The sequence below is a fragment of the Naegleria gruberi genome (genome assembly GCF_000004985.1).
Source record: "Naegleria gruberi genomic scaffold NAEGRscaffold_44, whole genome shotgun sequence".
Taxonomy (NCBI): domain Eukaryota; phylum Heterolobosea; class Eutetramitea; order Acrasida; family Naegleriidae; genus Naegleria; species Naegleria gruberi.
Window position 1 is genome coordinate 214622 of NW_003163283.1, and position 17127 is coordinate 231748.

Here is a 17127-nt window from a genome sequence, read left to right on the forward strand (position 1 = left end):
TGATTTTCTACAAGCTAAACAATTAATTTGTTTCGTAGATACAACTTGACTATCATTTTCCAATTCTACATCATATTCATCATTCATTCCTGCATGCAACACGAAAGAGATTCAAATCGAGTCTTTTTATTAATTATTTTCTTAAATTGCTAAAATAAACCGAACCTCATCATGTGCGAGGGTACCATGACGTTCGTTGAAAAGGCTTTTTTTTGTGTGAGATTTGTGCTAGCGATTTATCAACCAACCAAAAACATTGGCGCCAAATTTTGTTACAGGACCTCGTACGCACAAAATGTGTGTGCTTTAAATTTTGAGCCTCGCAATTATCATTACTTCCAAACAATATAAAAAAACAATTAAACAATTCACTTAGATAATCATCATCATGTCCAAGCAACTTATGAAGCCAATCACAGTTAAAGGTTACGCAGTAGCTGAACCAACAGAAACTCAAAAATTTCTCTTGAAACCAATTGAGCAACAAGTAAATAGCTTGGGTGAAAATGATATTTTTGTTGACATTATTGCCAGTAGTATCTGTTATGGAGGTAAGTGAATATGCAATCTTTCAATTTTTGGCAATGACTCTCGTATCAGATTTTCTAGCATTCCATCATGTTGGAAATATTCCTGGTCATGAAATTGTGGGAATTGTAAGACATGTTGGTGAGCGAGTTGAAAAGGATGGAAAGATAGCCGTGGGCATGAGAGTTGGCATGGGTTGGAATTATTCCTCTTGCTTAGAGTGTGGATCTTGCAAGCATCATTTTGAAAATTTGTGTGATTCCTCCAAGCCATTCATGAATGCACCAATTGGTGGTGGTTTCCAGAATGGAGTCGTTTGGGATTCGAGATTTGTTTATCCAATTCCTGAGAAATTGAAGTCAGTTGATGCTGCTCCATTGTTTTGTGCAGGAGCTGCCGTTTTCTCGCCTTTAAAACTTTATCGTGAAAGCCCTTATTCTAAACCAAACGAATTCAAAGTTGCTGTTCTTGGATTGGGTGGTTTAGGCCATTTAGCTCTTCAATTTGCTTCCAAAATGGGTTTCCATGTTACTGCTCTTTCCACAAGTGCTAACAAGGAAGAAGAATGTAGATTATTTGGAGCCAATGATTTTCATGTCCACACCAATGAAAATTCTGTAAAACAATTGAACAGCAATTTTGATTTGATTCTCAATTGTGTCAGCACCGACATTGATACTGACAAATTTGTGAAAATGTTGAAGCCATTCGGCAAGTTGGCAATAATTGGAGTTCGTAAGTTTTAACAATTTATTCCAATTATTCAAAATTGAAATTTCAAGCATCCTCTGGAAGTATCAAAGCAGGTGCTTTTGCCATGATTATGAAGAATCGTTCAATTGTTGGTTCTGGAGGTGCCTCCAACGATCAAATTAGAGAAATGTTGAATTTTGCTGCTGAGCACAATATCAAACCTCAAATTGAATTGAGTTCCTTGGAGAAAGTCAACGAAGCAATGGAGAAGGTTGTTAAAAATCAAGCACGTTACAGAATTGTTATGGTTGTAGATAAAGAAATAGTTGATAAGGAAAATCAATAATGCAATGATAAAGGACTTCTATGGATTTGAAATTAACAAAGAATAAAGTAAACTATTCCAAGTTAAACCGAATCAGCTTACTGTTTTCAATCCATTGTCCATTAATTCTGTCACTGCAAACCTCAAGTGTCGGTCTTTTCACAAACTCCTCTTCACTGTCGCATTCAACTTTCGTCCACTTTCAAAAATCAATTTTTTAACGTCTCAAAAAAAAATCCTCCACTTCTAACCTCTCCCGCCAATTTTTACATTTTCAAAAAACGCTCATCAAATTTTTCCCTCCGAAATTTTTCAATTTTTTTCATCATTAAGAAATTTTCAATCAAACGACTTTCAATATAAAAATTTAAATATTTAATTGATAATAATTGATAAGATTGATAGTTAATATTCGATTTTATATTTCATTTTGGAAAGAAGGAAAGAAAATTTTAATATATAATATTTAAATATATTTAATAATAATAATACTCATAATAATATTATTGGAAATATACAAATAATAATAATAATATATAAATAATAATATGGTTTGCCAGAAAAGCAATGGAGTTTCTCCTAAACTAGTTTCTCAAATAGAAGACAAGGTCGAACAATTGAGGGAAATTTACAAGAATCAACAATTCAAGACTGTGATCATGTCCAATCAGACGAATGCCATCTTTTATCATGATCCGAAAATATTACTCTCCAATAATGCGATTCCGAATAATTCACCACTCACCATTTACAATAGTTCGAGCAATTCGAATAATAATAACAATACGATAACCTCATCAAATTCATCAGGAATTAACAATACAATAACCAGCAATAATACTACGAGTACTACTACTCAACCCATTACGATTATTACGACAGTGAGTCATTCGAATAATAATAATACAGCAACTTCTTCGCCGCCTACTTCAATTACACCTCCTTTGAAAAATACTTTTAAGAATCAATCACCCAAAGAAATATCAGCAACTAATTTGACAGCTCAACTTGGAATGTCAGTTTCACAAATTTCTCAATCTCAATCACCACATTCTCCAACAACTCATTCACCAGTTTTTGAAAGTCAATCGATTGGATTTGTTGTTGGTTCTATTGAAGATCTTTCGCAACGTTTGAGACAATATTTGGAAAGTGTTGACAATTTTGTAAAATTATTTGCCGAAGACGAAACTCAGCAATTTATTAGTCAAGGAATTTATCATATACGTGGATGTAGTGGATTAATGAATGGATCTTCGAGCTCGTCACTCAATTCCAATGCCAACCATAACAGTTCGACCTTAACTTGTAGTATTTTTGTAAAAACTGATATCACTTGTGCAATTTTCACAGATGTTTATGAACAAGGAGCTTTGAGTATGTCAGAAGATATGGATAAGGAAATTCTGGACATTGTAGATCAATTACAATTGCTTTTGAAAGGAGCCATTGAAAAGGAAAAGCAAATGTTAAAAAATAAAAAATAGTAAAATAACATAAACTCTTATTCGAATGTCTTGTTATTCGAATAAAAGGTTAAATAAGAAGAAGATGAGGAGGATTGTAAGATTGTGGAATGAGCTCTGATTGAATTTCATAAGATCCAAATTAAAAGTGAAATTTTACAAACTGTAGAGCCGTCAACAATCAGTGACATCAAAAATCACTACTTAAAAAAAATACAATTAACCATCAGCCCTTCTTTGATTGTTGAACAAGCGATATTGCAAATAACAACATCAACAATCAAGAAAACAGCCTCTGAGATCCAAACATTCGTTTAATTTCCAATAACAACAAAAATCTAGACGAAAATAATGGACGAAGAAAATACACAACAACCAGCAACAACTTTCGGCAACACCCGAACCATTCACGATGAAACCAAGAAGCGTTGGTACGATCACATCCATTCCAATCATATTTGCTTTTCCTTCTTCATGTTAGCAACAGTTGCCCTGTTAGCAATTGTCATTGGTTATTTGGTTCCAGTTTGGATCTATGGACCAACTTCTACTCAGTGCACATTAATTACCAAAGCAATGAATTCATCATTCATTGGTGAGGATTTGAAAGCAACTTATAGAAAGTTCAGAACTGAATTTAATGTGAAATATCAAGCGTATATTCCACAACAAGGAAAAGATATGATAATTCAATCGACAATGTATGGACCAAGTGTTGAACGATGGGATAATCCTAGAGAGGCAGGTTATGTTCTGTCATATGCCATTAGAAATGAATTTTATAATAATTATCAAGTTGGACAAGTTTTTGATTGTTTTTATTCAAGTTCAGATCCATATACAGTTGTTATTGAATATGATCCAAGATATTATTCATTGATTGCATTACCAATTATTTCATTCTTGCTTGGTTTGTGGGTTTTGTGTTATCCACCAATTGAAAAGTATATTAGAGCTCAATTTGATCAACGCCAACAATTTAAGCAATATATGGAAATTTCACAAATGGAAGAAACATATGATAAGGAAATGGAAGCACGTGTTGCTTCTGATTTATTCTTTGATGATACTGTTGGTGCTTATCGTAGAATTGGAACTGGTGAAATTGTTCAACCAAGTGCCGAAGGTGAAGATTTGGATGATGAATTTGAATTGATTGAGGAAGAAATTGAAGTGATTGGTAAATTCTTTGGTAAAAGTGTTGAAGAACATGGTACATTTGTGCAAAAGCCAATTTCTGAACTCGATAGAAATGAAACTAGCAATATCAAGATTGTTTCTCAATCTCAACAAGATGAAGAGGAGGATCCAACTCCAACACTTGAAATTAAACCAGCTGTCACCCAACCAACCATAACACCTCAATATACTCTCCTCGTTTTGGATGATGATAGTGAAGATGAGGAAGATGATGACGATTATGATGATTAATTTGTGTGATAAAGTTTATTTTATAATTCATGTTGGTTAGCTCTTTATTCCTCATCCTCTTCAACCTCAACAGATTCTTCATCGCTATTGTATTCGATTTTACCATCCTTACCTTCCTTTCTGGAACTGTAATCAACTAGAGAAGGTACACTGGCACGAGCATAGCCAAAATTAAATACTTGGAAGCTTCCAACACCATGCAACAACATTTGAGTTTTCTCACCAATATCACAACAAGTCCAACCTCTTTCCAATGCCGATTTGACAACTTTTGCTTTGGCCCTCTTCTTTTCATTCTTCTTTGCTGATTTGTTCTTGGTTCCAATATTTCTGATTTCAGTAAGTGTTTTCTTTCTCTCCTCATTGTTCGGTTCTTTCCAAAAGTCTTCCAGACCTATTGGATAAATTCCCTCCATAGATGGAATAAAATAAGTATGAACTGAAGAAGTAATATACGAGACAAGGTGAGTAGGTTTGCTCAAATTATGAACTCTATTCTTGAGCTCTTGTTTTGTTTGATTATTCCATAAACTGACACGTCCAATATGTTTCTTATCGTTAAATTCTTCCTCAATCAATTCAATTAGAATTTCAGCAACCTTAATCTTGTGTGTGGTAGACAATTCTCGGAGTGTACTAAGGAATTCCTGTGGATTTTTAGAAAGTGTAACTAAGGCAGTATCTTTCGACTCTTGGTTTGAGAAGGATGTAATAATATCTGTATACTTTTGTCTGCTCTTTTTTGGAAGATTTTCCACTAATATTCTTAACACCTGTAAAATGCCTAATTTGCCATCATCCACAGATTTTATATCTTCTTCATCCTCCTCTTGTTCTTTCATTATAGAAACAACTTCCTTTTTAGTGTTATCTGGTATCTCGTCAAATAAAATATGCTCCAAGCTTTCCCTTCTTTCATCTGCTTTTTGAGGGTTGAACAACTCATATTCCAATACTTTTTCCATATATATTAATGCTCTGAGCATTGCAGAGTCATGTGGAGAGTAGACCTTATGTTCATATGAATATTCATAAAATTGTCTAATATCATCATGAACAATATGGATTGATTCAATGTGAAGATAATTTGCAACAGCTAATATTGAAGAATGTACAATTCCATACCCAAGGGCAACATCAGAGTCTAATATCAAAAAGAAATAATCAGAAGGATTACCTTCGTTTTCTTCAATAGATTTCTTGTATCTTGCAACATACTTGCTCTCTGTTACAATTACGAACATGTGGTGGAGATTGTTTGTCTTGGCATATCTTCTATCTGATTCATATATTTGAAGTTTGTAATTCTTTCCTCTAGGTCTTGTCAAAATAAACAATGGTTTCAAGCCATTACTATTCAACTTTCTGATTGGACTTGAAACCTCTTCAACTGTTTTTGTGTTATAAGAGAGCAATAATTGCTTACTCGTTCTGTCAAACTTCACTAACAACTCATTGGCTTCTCCTTCGTGATCAACTTTTTTGATTGCTATTTGTTCCCTATTACTTTTTTTCAAATCAAAATCCATCAACTTATCATTTGGAGCACAGTAATGTTTTTCTGCAATATCTTTCACATCACTACTCTCAGACTTTGGCATTGACAATATCTCTACATATTTACAAGGTTGAGGATATTTAGAGTTCAATTCTGTTGGAACTTGTGCATACTTGGCTGATTTACGCTTGTATTTTTCAAACAGCAATTTTACATTGTTATCCATTCCAGAACTGATTTCTTTTAGTGATTCCTTGATTGCTTCAAAGTATGTCCTAATGTGCTCATGAAAATTACATAGACCAGAGTGTATTGTTTCAAGAAAATCGTCCACTTTGCTGTTGTCATTAATATCCAGTATTTTTACCAACTCTTTTACAACATTCGTATCTAACATATCACTGTAAGAAACACAGGTACTAATAATTGACTGTTTGAAAGAATTAGCTGTATGAGTCAGGAAGAGAGTGAAACTTTCCACAGTTTCTAAAAAATTCTCCATAAAAGTATTGAAATGATTGGACCAGTCCACTTGTTTTTCCTCAGATTTTAATCTTCTTCTGTAACTAGCACCAAATTTTTGGAGTCTTGCTGATATATCCCTCTTGTCGAACAAAAGAGCTATTGGAGATTCATAGAATGATATCAAACTATTAATAAGAGATGAAAGATCTCCTCCATATAGATAGTCAGCATCTGGTGAATAGCTAATTGTCAATTCTAAATTTTCAGCAAACATTTCACATAATTGCCTTCTTACTTTGTTGAATTGTTTACAGAACTGTGCTGGGGCCTGATTTTCTTTAGGAACCTTAATGTTGGATAAAATTACAACTGCCATATCTCTTATCATACTGGCATTATATTCAATGACTTTCTTTCTATTCTTTTCAATGATATATCTGAATTTTTCAATAAATGAATCAGTTTTAGCGTTCTGAGGAGGGAAAAATGTTACTCCAAAATTATCCTCCAATGATTTTACAAAATTGATTTTGTCATCAAATTCAACTGGTGTTGAGTTTACCACATCCCTTTCTGACAACACAACACCTTCCAACAATATATCATAATGTAGAGCTAGCTGTTTTCTAAAAGATTTTTTCATACCCTCAATAAGCTCATAGTTATCCAATAAATCATAGTATGTAGACTCAACTATATTTGGATTGTTACAGAGAATGGCTATGGAAGGTCTTATTACCTGACTAGGTTGATGAATTCCATATTCCCAAGCTTTTCTTACAATACCATCATCTAAGATATTTCTGTTATTTTCAATGCCCGATACAATTATGCAAGTATCTAGGAAGCTTTCTCTAATAAATTGCTTGTATAGTTCTCCCTCTGTCAATTCATCATAACCTGGCATATCCCTTAGAATTACTCTACTCTCTTTAAGGAATGGGCTAGGAACTTTTAGTACAAGTTTCTTTACAGTCAAAGAGTCAAAAGTTGTTTTCTCCTTCTCATATTTTTCAATCACTTGTCTTGCTCTTGCAAGAATGCAAGAAAGTCTTTCAGTATCAGTATTGCCACTCAATATTATATTTGATTGAGAGTCAATTTCAATATTTTCCAATTGTTTCTCATAGCTTAACTTTTTTCCTTCATTTTTTACATTCTTTTCGCGTAAATTATACTCTTGTACGGTACACATTTCCTTAGTGAGACTGTAAAATTCATCATACATGATATCAATAACTGTACTAGTGATACCCTTTCCAAGTAAATAAGTGCCTGATGGAAGAGGATAATTATCACATTGGAAACCTGAAACCAATCTATTAATCATATATGATTTACCATAACCTGGCTTTGCAAAAAAAGAAACAACCACTCTTTCATCAATTTTCTTAAGTATTTCCTGAATTCTTTCAATGTGCTCAGAACACATATTAGTGATTGCATTCTTTTGTTTGCAGAAATTGTCAAAATACTTTTTCACCCTTTCATAATCCTCCCTTTCTTCCTTGATAAGATTTGCATTCGATTCAAGTATTTCATCAAGTGGAGATTTAACCAAAAAGTTCAAATTAGTAGTAGAAGCTTTTCTGTGTTGTGAAGAAAGAGTAGGAGAATGAGAGGAAGGAATTGGTAATTGTTCAAGTTGAGAACTGGCACTTACTGCAACTGTTGGAAGTGGTAATAATGTGCTAGCAGCTGTTGTTGCATTAGAGGATGATTCTCCAGTCATCACCACATCATTATCTTCATCATTTACGTGATGATCTTGTGGTGATGGCAATGGTTTTACAGGTTTTTCCTTCTTTCTCTTCTTACTGGCAGATGATGACTCGGAACCCTTCTTCTTTGATGAAGAAGCAGCATCACTCTTTCTCTTCTTATCTGCCTTCTTGGCAGATTCTAATTGGTTGAGGAAGGAATGTCTCATACTCGATGGACCAAACATGAGTAAATTATCAAGAGTAACCAAGGCTTGTTTTCTTCCCTTTCCTTCTCCATTGATGAAATTCTTGATTAATCGTAAGCCAATAACCAAGTGAAGGGTCGATGATACTTGACTGTTCTTATCCTGAATGCTCACACGGAAGGGAAGTAATATGAGAGAAACAAAGTTCTTTCCAGCAGCTTTTCCATAAGAATCGAGACGAATTAAATGTTGTTGACTACCTGCAATGTTGTTATAGCTTGTTTCAGAGTGCTTGTGGCTCTTCAAACCGAGATGATGCAATTGCTGATTGGTTTCGTGGTAGTTGATGTTGTTTTACCAAGAGAAGAAAAATCAAAATTTAATTCTCTTTGAATAATTTCTTCATCTGTCTTTGCAGTGGTGGATGTTCTTTCAACGTAACAACAGATAAAATCCTCTTCTAATTCGGTGGATAATATTGTTATTGGTGTAGTGTTGCTTGTTGGATGGAAAATAACGTGAAGATCGGCGTATCTTGGATCATGATTTTTGTTTGCTTGGATTGTGAGTTGGAGAGAAGGTGAGTTGTTAACGTTGATAGAAAAGTTTGCCTTGACACGATTTATGGTGGGCTCACTTTCCGTTGATGATGTACTCAACATTTTTTTGTGGGTTGAAAAATATTAAACCTGTCATCACAACATTATTCAACAAACAAAGTTTTATTATTGCCTCGCAAAAATTAAAGATCGTAGTTGTATTCGTGTTGTGTGGATGCAAAGTATTTATCAAGGTCAAAAGGTAATGTTTGAGGGTGTTCCGGTTCATTAGAAGCAACAGGAAGTAAGATGTAAGACAGGAGGTCCTCTTCGAGTGTAGAAGCTTCAACGGGCAAGGTAGAGAGTAAGTACTCTGAGGAAGACATTTGAAATTCTATGATTTTTTTTAATTTTGTGAGCGAATAATAATAGCGGGAAAGCTACGCTCATAAAAATGAAGGAGGTTTTTATCTAAAAACACAAACGACTCACAAAAAGTATATTTCGACTGTCATTTTATCCTATTATTATGATCACCCCACCAAAACAGTCTGCATTACCAAAACAATTTAACAAAACTAAAATTTCAAAGAGAAAAAATTAAAGACAATTCAAACAGCGAAACATCCCCAGAGAATTGCTGTAGTTTTCTCTACATCATTTTGTTCCATTACACATAAACGCAGCGATTACGAGTTTTTGTTATCCTAGGATATTAGCCTTCTTTTTCATCATCACATTACTAATTTTATTTATTATTTAAATCAACAACAATTAAAACAACAACAAAACTCGAATACATATTCAAAATATATAGAAAACTACTATGATTTCTAACAAGGTACTCACATCAACGCCTCTGATTCTGGATACAGACAGAAAACCAACAAGGCGTAATGTTTCCTTTGCTGAGGAAGCTATTGCTACCACTACAACAACTACACCTTCGAATGGTGTTGCATCAGCTACTATAACATCTACATCAACAATTATGAAACCAAAACCTAAAAAGAAGACTAAAAAGGAGGAATTATCATCCATGTCACACAGTTCATCAGTTTCTAGCGTAGATACCATGTCTGTGTTAACATTGTTGAGAGAAGCCTCTGGAGTCGAGAATAGAATTAGAAAGAACCATCGTATTCTTGAGAGGACGTCTACCTTTGGTAGTTTTTCACAAATGGAATTTGTTTGGACCTTTTTAACTGTACTGGGGATTATTGGTGGAATTATTGGTTTTTATATTGATATTGTTGTGGAATATATTGTTATTGGAAGAGATACAATTTTGGCTGGAATGGTTGAATCAACTCCTGGACTTCAAATGTTTGTCTGGGTACTTTTCAATTTGGCATTTGTTGTTTTGGCATTATTATTAACACTTTGGGTTGCTCCTATTGCTGAAGGAAGTGGTATTCCTCCAGTTAAAGCTATTTTGGTATGTTTTTGTGTTATAGTAAGATTAGTTTTCTTACCTTTTCTAATATGACTATATTTTATCATTTTCAAAATTGGAATATTTCACAAAATAATATTAAAATGCATAATCACATGATAATTGGAATCTAATTAGACTGGTGTTGACAGTTTGAAAGAACCTTTGAGTTTGAAAACTTTAATTGTCAAGGTTCTTGGTGTACCTTGTGTTGTGGGAGCGGGAATGTTTGTGGGTAAAGTTGGTGGCATGATTCACATTGGTGCTGCCCTTGCTGACAATCTTATGAAATTGAAACCTTTCCGTCCTTTGAGAAATAACAAGACACTCAGAGTTCAATTGATTGGTTGTGGATGTGCTTTGGGAGTTGGTGCAGTTTTTGGTGCACCTGCAGGTGGTGTTCTTTTTGCTCTCGAAGCTGTCGGTACATATTACAGTTTGAGAAACTATTTGAAGAACTTTTATGTTGCCTTGTTGGCTGCTTTTGTTTCTCGTCTCTTGCACAGTTTGCATGATCAGTCGATTTTACTTGTACCAGTCTATCATGTCACTCTCGATGTTCCTTCATTCACAATCATTGACTTTGTCACTCTTGGTTTCCTTGGTGTTGTTATGGGTCTTTTGGGTGTCTTGTTTGCTTTCCTCAATGAAAAATTATTGTGGCTCAGAAATAAGGTCGGTAGAAGATTCTTCCTCTTCCTTAGAAGAAAGCACTTTAAGATTGATGATCCAAAAAGCAAATTTAGATTCCTCAAGTATCCACTCACATTTGTACAAACTCAATTTTTGTGGACTGTTCTCATTTGTGTAATTACTTCAATTCTTTGTTTCCCAACAGTGATTGGTAATTTCATGTCACTCTCTCCCAATGCTCTCATTGAAGATTTAATGCTTAACAAGCCACTTTTGAAGGAATATGGCGCTAAGGGAGATTGGATTCCTGCTCAACTTTCTGAATACATTTCCGAAACATTCCATAGTAATGGAATGCCATCAGAATATTACACTGCAGTATTCTCAAGTCTTGGTTTGTTCATTTTGGTACGTGTCATTATTACTCCACTTTCTGTTTCCTTGCCAATTCCAAGTTGTATCTACGTTACCTTGCTCATTATGGGTGCTGGTTTTGGTAGATTCTGGGGAGAACTCTGGGCTTATATCTTACCTGATGGTTGGTCCATGCTTTTTGGTAATGAGAGAGCTTACTCTTTAATTAGACCAGGAGCTTATGCTATTGTTGGTGGTCTAGCTCTTTCAGCTAGTGCTACTCAAGCCTTTAGTACAGTTTTAATCTTTTTGGAAATTGCTGGTATGGGTATTTATTGGCCTGCCATGTTGGCATCCATGATTGCTGTCAAAATTTCAAGACTTTTATATTATTCTGCCTATGATGCTCAAATCAAGTTGCGTGGTTGGCCTGCTCTCCTTGAAACCAAGACTGACTCTGAAGATATCAAAGTTAGAGACATTATGGTCTATGTGGATGAACTTTCAGTGGTTGAGGAAACTGTTACTTTCAATGAGTTGCAAAGCATCTTTGAAAGTACAAAGATTATTCCAAAGACTTTCCCAGTTGTCAATTCAAAGAAGGACTTGGTTTTGGTCGGTGTAGTCAGTGTTAAACAATTACAAACCCTTTATCTAACTCTTAAAGACTCTGTTGGCAAAGTTCAATCAGAATATGAAAGAGAACAAGCTGAATTAAGAGCTAAAGTACCAATTACAACAACCAATTTGAATGCAAGAAAGGGTATTGAAAGAGTTAATATTGTCACTGAACCTAGACCAGAACAAAATAATCTCTTATTGGATTTTGATGATTTCTTTATTGGAAATGATTGGATTGCTGAAGGTGACAAGATTGAAAAGGAAGAGGAAGAAAGTGACGATGACGATGATTTCATTTCCAACTTGATTAACAATCCATTCTCTGTACTTCCGGGTGCTATTAACTTGAATAACATTCTTGGAGGTGGATCCTCATCTGATAATAATACCACCAATAACCAAACAGCAACATCCACAAGCAATGTTTCTCCAGCAGTTACCACTACTACTCCACCTATTGTTGCCTCAAATGAAATTGAACTCGAGGAAAGTATCAAGTTGGAAGAACCAAAAGAAGAGACCATTGTAGACAAGAAGAAGAATGAGTTAATCAGACTTGACTATGATACTTGTCAAATTGCCATTGCTGATGATACACCAGCAGTTCTTGCTCACTTGTTGTTCTCTCAATTGAGATTGGATGATGTTTTCGTTCTATGGATGGGTCGTCTCATTGGTCAACTTCACAGAGAAGTTTTGATTAAGAAGATTTCAGACAGAAAGGTCTTGTTAGAACAAAAAATTGTTTAAAAAATAAATTTTTCAATTTTTAAATCAACAAGCCATTGGAAATATTATACAAATTCAACTATTTATCAGTAACTATTTAAAAATTTCTTAATTATGAAAAAAATTTTAAAAATTAATAATTAAAATAAATTTAAATTTGATGAATTAAAAAAAATGACTTTTTCTCACTTCATCTCCACCTTTGCGTTGTCCTTCATCTCACCCTACATTGTCTATTTTTCCAAACAATCATCATCAAAAGGTGAAAAGGAAAATTCATCGATCGGAACGGAAAGAAGATTTAGTAATGTCGTGTTGGGAATTATGGCTTTTGGCTTGACCATGTTCTGTAAAATGTTTTTGATTGCCATTGTTATTAGAGGAAATGAAAATCAACAATTACAAAGTGGTGCCATTAATTTTGATGATAACAAACAAATTGCAACATTAGGCTTTGGCTTCTTTATTACAGAAATTTTAAAAACCTTGATAGGATCATTGGATTTAATCGGAATGTTCTTTATTCTTTCTTCTAAATGGTTATTAGGTGACCAAACTTCTCAATTATATGGATGTGCTATTGGATGGACTATGGGTGATAATTTATTCAACAGATTACTTCCATTGTGGTTCAGTACTCGTGGATTACAATTTGAACTTAAATCTCTTCAAATGGGTGTTTATAGTAATATTGTAATGCTTGAATGGATTGCTGTGGCAACATTTGTCTTTCTCTATTCAAAGAAAAAGTTTGAACAAAAGAACTATGTCAGAACCATGTTAATTATTCTCACAGTTTTCCCATTCGTTTTTGAAATTGTCAAGGTTCTTATTGGAGTGCAATGTGTTTGGTGTTTGATGGGAATTAAGGCATGTTTCTATGGAGTTTTCTGTTTATTAGCAAACTCTACCTTGTCTCAATACGAAAAGGAGTAATTTGAACAAGCAGAAAGAATAAAACCAATTAAAATAATTTCAATCAATTAAAACTTGTAACTAATGGGAATGATGTTCATTATTGTAATGCTATAATTATTTGGAACTTGAGAGACAGTGTTCAAAATTCATTCTTACCCCTGTTGGAATGCCTTTCCAAAACAACAATTCAGTTAAACATCATGGCATAGTAATGGTAGTAATAGAATTGTAAGACACGTTTTTCCAAGCACTTGTCAGTGAAATTCACAATATGTCGTGTTATCGAACTATTCGAATCTCCAATGACCCGAAGTTGAATAGGTGAATGCACCTTGTCTTGGATCCAACTTCCATTTCTCAGCCAACCTAAAATTGTGGTTCTTCCGCTCTAAATACTCTCAGAAGCATCAGTGATAGTTTTATTCGAAAAAAAGAGACTATTCGAAACAAGCACACTTCAGCCATTTTCTTAAAAAATAGCCAATCTCTTATTTCAAGTAAACTTGATGAATCAAACATTATCAACTTCAACATCAAGAAACATGTATTCGAATGAGAAGATAAATTGTTCGAATTGTTGCAGTGAATTATGTCGGAAGAATCGAATAGAAAGTCATAATTCAATGGTGCCCTGTACGATTGGAGAGTTTAGATGCATGTATGGGACTGATAGTTTAGTTGAATTATTTAGTAGAATTGCTAATAATATAGTACAAGGACAGAGTAAGACTAATCTAGACGAAAGTGAGGCTAAACAACTTGAAGTTGATCAAATTGTGATGAAGGTTATGAAAATCGTTGCAGAGCCTTCATCAAGTGCTCTTGGAATAGTTTTCAGCTCACGACTTGAACATGCACTTCATAAACTTCATCTCACACTTATTGGATTCGGAACTAATGATACAACAGCTTTAGGATTCGACAATAATTCATGGTCAGATTTCAAGAGTGGCAAGGAAATATCCACCTTCATCAAGGATGCATCCAAAAGTCAACCACAATCTTTCATTACCGAGGATTTCATCGAGAAGGAAACAACACTTGTGGATTTGGGACATAAAATCTACTCAACAGTTGGAATTAATTCAAATATCGAAATGGTTGCATTGGGATATGATTTCAGTTATTTTATCTATGCATGTGGATGTATTGGATTGGCAGGAACGTGGTCAGAGAGTTTTGCTCGACTCTTCAAGTATCAATGGTCGAGAGAGTTGTCCTCTGTGCATCCGTCCATGTTTTGCACTGCAATGATAAGTAGTAGGTTTTAATGTTGTGACATGTTGGGATTAATTTGGAATTTTTACAAAAATGGAAATTTGACACTTGTTGACTTTTTTAGAGGATAGAAAAACATTGTTTTCATTTGGATATAATTCTATGGGACAAGCTTCTGGGAAACTATCAGATGCTTATTTATTTCCAAAAGCTGTTGATCCACAATTACACAATCATGAAACTATTCGATTTGTTTCGGTTGGATTTGAAGCAATTTATCTAGTGACTGAGGAAAACAACATGTATGTCTCTGGAGGTAATCACAATCACGAGCTGGGTATTGAGTGGATTAGGAAGAGTAAAATCAATGATTCCAATAGAATTGTGTTGAATTATGAAGTTGCTGAGGAAATTTTGGAAAAAGTTCAGGAACGAAAAATTATTCCAACTCTGCAATTGGTTCCAAATCTACCAAAACATGAGAAAATTATTCAGGTTGCAGCTGGTGAGAAGCATTCTTTTGTCTTAACAGAGGCAGGTAATATGTACTGCACTGGATCTAATCAAGTTGGTCAATTGGGATTGGGAAGTTCTGTTTCAGGTTTGGATAAATTCGAGAAACATCCATTTTCGAATATTGAAAAGGTAACACTCATTCATTGCTTTCAAAGTTCAACGATTTGGGTGACTGAGAGTGATACTGTCTATGTATGTGGTGAAAATTCCAATTCTGAGCTAGGAAATCTGTCATCTAATGATATTCTAATTGATGAGGAAAATCAAAATTTCATGGAACCTGTCACTCATCCAATATTATGTGGAAAGGGAATTGTAAAAATTTATGGAATTTACAATTTATTTGCCATTACACGAAATGGTGAATATTTATGTTGGGGATCTAATGAGGAAAATGAACTTGGATTGGATGAAAATACTTTACTATCTTATAATTCTGGAGAAATTGTTAGAAACTTGGTATTTGAAAGGTATTCCAATTTGGTAAAAACTCGTGGATATAAAATGGTATTAGCAGCAGGTTTCAATCATACCGTTCTATATTTCAAGGTAGATAATAAGAGAATTGTTTTCATGTTCCAACAATTACAGAATTTTGTGGAAAACTCACAAACTATTTCACCATTTTCAGATATTTCAATTATTCATGAAGAAGATATTCATGTTGATAATATCCTGAAAAGAAAATACAATGAAGCTAATAACTCTCAAATAGAATCAAAAAAACAAAAAATAATCAAGGAAAAAATTAATTAAAAAATCTTTTTTGGTATTTTTTATATAATATTAACATATTAAATGGAAGAAAATTAACCTTCCCTATATGAAATCTCTTCTCAATATATTTGACTTGTTCCCAATTTAGACAATTTAAAATTTTTCTTTTAAAATTGAAAATTTGCAATTTTTAAAATTTTTTGAAAAACCGCTTAAAAAAATGTTGAGAGGAAGTTTGCGTAGCGTTGCCGCTATCAGAAGAGGAGCATCAATGATTTCAAATAGGAATAATATTCGTATGATTTCATCTAGTTGTATGGCTAATAACGGGCTGAGTGCATTCAATGCTGTTGCTAGTCAAAGGTAGGAATTTTTTGATGTTTTTTATTAATTCGTGATGATGTTGATGAATATTGTTGTTCTATATTGTTGTTATTGTTTTTGTATTAATATTATATATGAATATTATTTAATGATGAAATAGTACTTCCGGTAATAGAAATAACTTTTGTGTTAAAGTGGTGAATCCAAGTGGAGTGTTTGCTCAAGGTTATATTACTTTTGGAAATACAGATGATGATGGTTAGTATGGTTAGTAGAGATTAATTCGATTAATAATTCTTAATTATTCAAAATAGATGGATAGGTGTGTATTATTTAAATTTAATGGAATTTACTAACATGTTGTTGCTTCCGATAATATCTAATAGTAGAAACTTGATAATCCTTTTTGTTTTGGAGAATTTAGGTGTTTGACAAAAACTATGTATGTCTCAAATATTCAATATGCGTGTTTGCTCATATATTTCATTCTGTATTCAGAATTCCCAAGTGTGAATATTTAACTTTTCCCAATATATTTGTTGTTGGATATATTTAAAAAAAACTAAGATTAAAAATTGAAACATTATATATTCTTCTCCATCATCTTTTCATCCACACTTCTCTATCAATAATTTCACAAAGGAACGTAAAGATAAATTTTGTTATTGAAATTCAATAATTAAATTGATAAAAAATGCCAGCATCAAGTAAGTTGATGAAAACACAACGATTTGTGTGATGACCATTAAAAATTGATGATTATTTGAATGTTTATAAATTGGCGTCGGATTTAAAAAGAAAAGAAAAT

At 33.5% G+C, this 17127-nt stretch overlaps 7 protein-coding genes across 7 annotated transcripts; 6 read left to right on the forward strand and 1 right to left on the reverse strand.

The window, feature by feature from the left end:
* Nucleotides 1-388: 388 nt before the first annotated feature.
* Nucleotides 389-1567, forward strand: NAEGRDRAFT_71114 (uncharacterized protein; the record flags this gene model as incomplete). Its single annotated transcript, XM_002673720.1, has 3 exons — nucleotides 389-551; nucleotides 610-1263; nucleotides 1311-1567. 3 exons carry the CDS (start codon nucleotides 389-391, stop codon nucleotides 1565-1567), a joined length of 1074 nt encoding a protein of 357 aa, XP_002673766.1.
* A 527-nt stretch (nucleotides 1568-2094) lies between these two features.
* Nucleotides 2095-3033, forward strand: NAEGRDRAFT_71115 (uncharacterized protein; the record flags this gene model as incomplete). The annotated part of the gene is made up of 1 exon (XM_002673721.1): nucleotides 2095-3033. One exon carries the CDS (start codon nucleotides 2095-2097, stop codon nucleotides 3031-3033), a length of 939 nt encoding a protein of 312 aa, XP_002673767.1.
* A 330-nt stretch (nucleotides 3034-3363) lies between these two features.
* NAEGRDRAFT_51392 (uncharacterized protein) lies at nucleotides 3364-4443 on the forward strand (the record flags this gene model as incomplete). The annotated part of the gene is made up of 1 exon (XM_002673722.1): nucleotides 3364-4443. One exon carries the CDS (start codon nucleotides 3364-3366, stop codon nucleotides 4441-4443), a length of 1080 nt encoding a protein of 359 aa, XP_002673768.1.
* Nucleotides 4444-4460: 17 nt separating this feature from the next.
* NAEGRDRAFT_80834 (uncharacterized protein) lies at nucleotides 4461-8354 on the reverse strand (the record flags this gene model as incomplete). The annotated part of the gene is made up of 1 exon (XM_002673792.1): nucleotides 4461-8354. One exon carries the CDS (start codon nucleotides 8352-8354, stop codon nucleotides 4488-4490), a length of 3867 nt encoding a protein of 1288 aa, XP_002673838.1. The 3' UTR covers nucleotides 4461-4487.
* Nucleotides 8355-9680: 1326 nt separating this feature from the next.
* Nucleotides 9681-12647, forward strand: NAEGRDRAFT_71118 (uncharacterized protein; the record flags this gene model as incomplete). The annotated part of the gene is made up of 2 exons (XM_002673723.1): nucleotides 9681-10292; nucleotides 10428-12647. The coding sequence occupies 2 exons, from the start codon at nucleotides 9681-9683 to the stop codon at nucleotides 12645-12647; spliced, it is 2832 nt and encodes a 943-aa protein (XP_002673769.1).
* A 153-nt stretch (nucleotides 12648-12800) lies between these two features.
* NAEGRDRAFT_71119 (uncharacterized protein) lies at nucleotides 12801-13562 on the forward strand (the record flags this gene model as incomplete). The annotated part of the gene is made up of 1 exon (XM_002673724.1): nucleotides 12801-13562. One exon carries the CDS (start codon nucleotides 12801-12803, stop codon nucleotides 13560-13562), a length of 762 nt encoding a protein of 253 aa, XP_002673770.1.
* Nucleotides 13563-14086: 524 nt separating this feature from the next.
* Nucleotides 14087-16034, forward strand: NAEGRDRAFT_51395 (uncharacterized protein; the record flags this gene model as incomplete). The annotated part of the gene is made up of 2 exons (XM_002673725.1): nucleotides 14087-14804; nucleotides 14887-16034. The coding sequence occupies 2 exons, from the start codon at nucleotides 14087-14089 to the stop codon at nucleotides 16032-16034; spliced, it is 1866 nt and encodes a 621-aa protein (XP_002673771.1).
* Between the last annotated feature and the right edge of the window lie 1093 nt (nucleotides 16035-17127).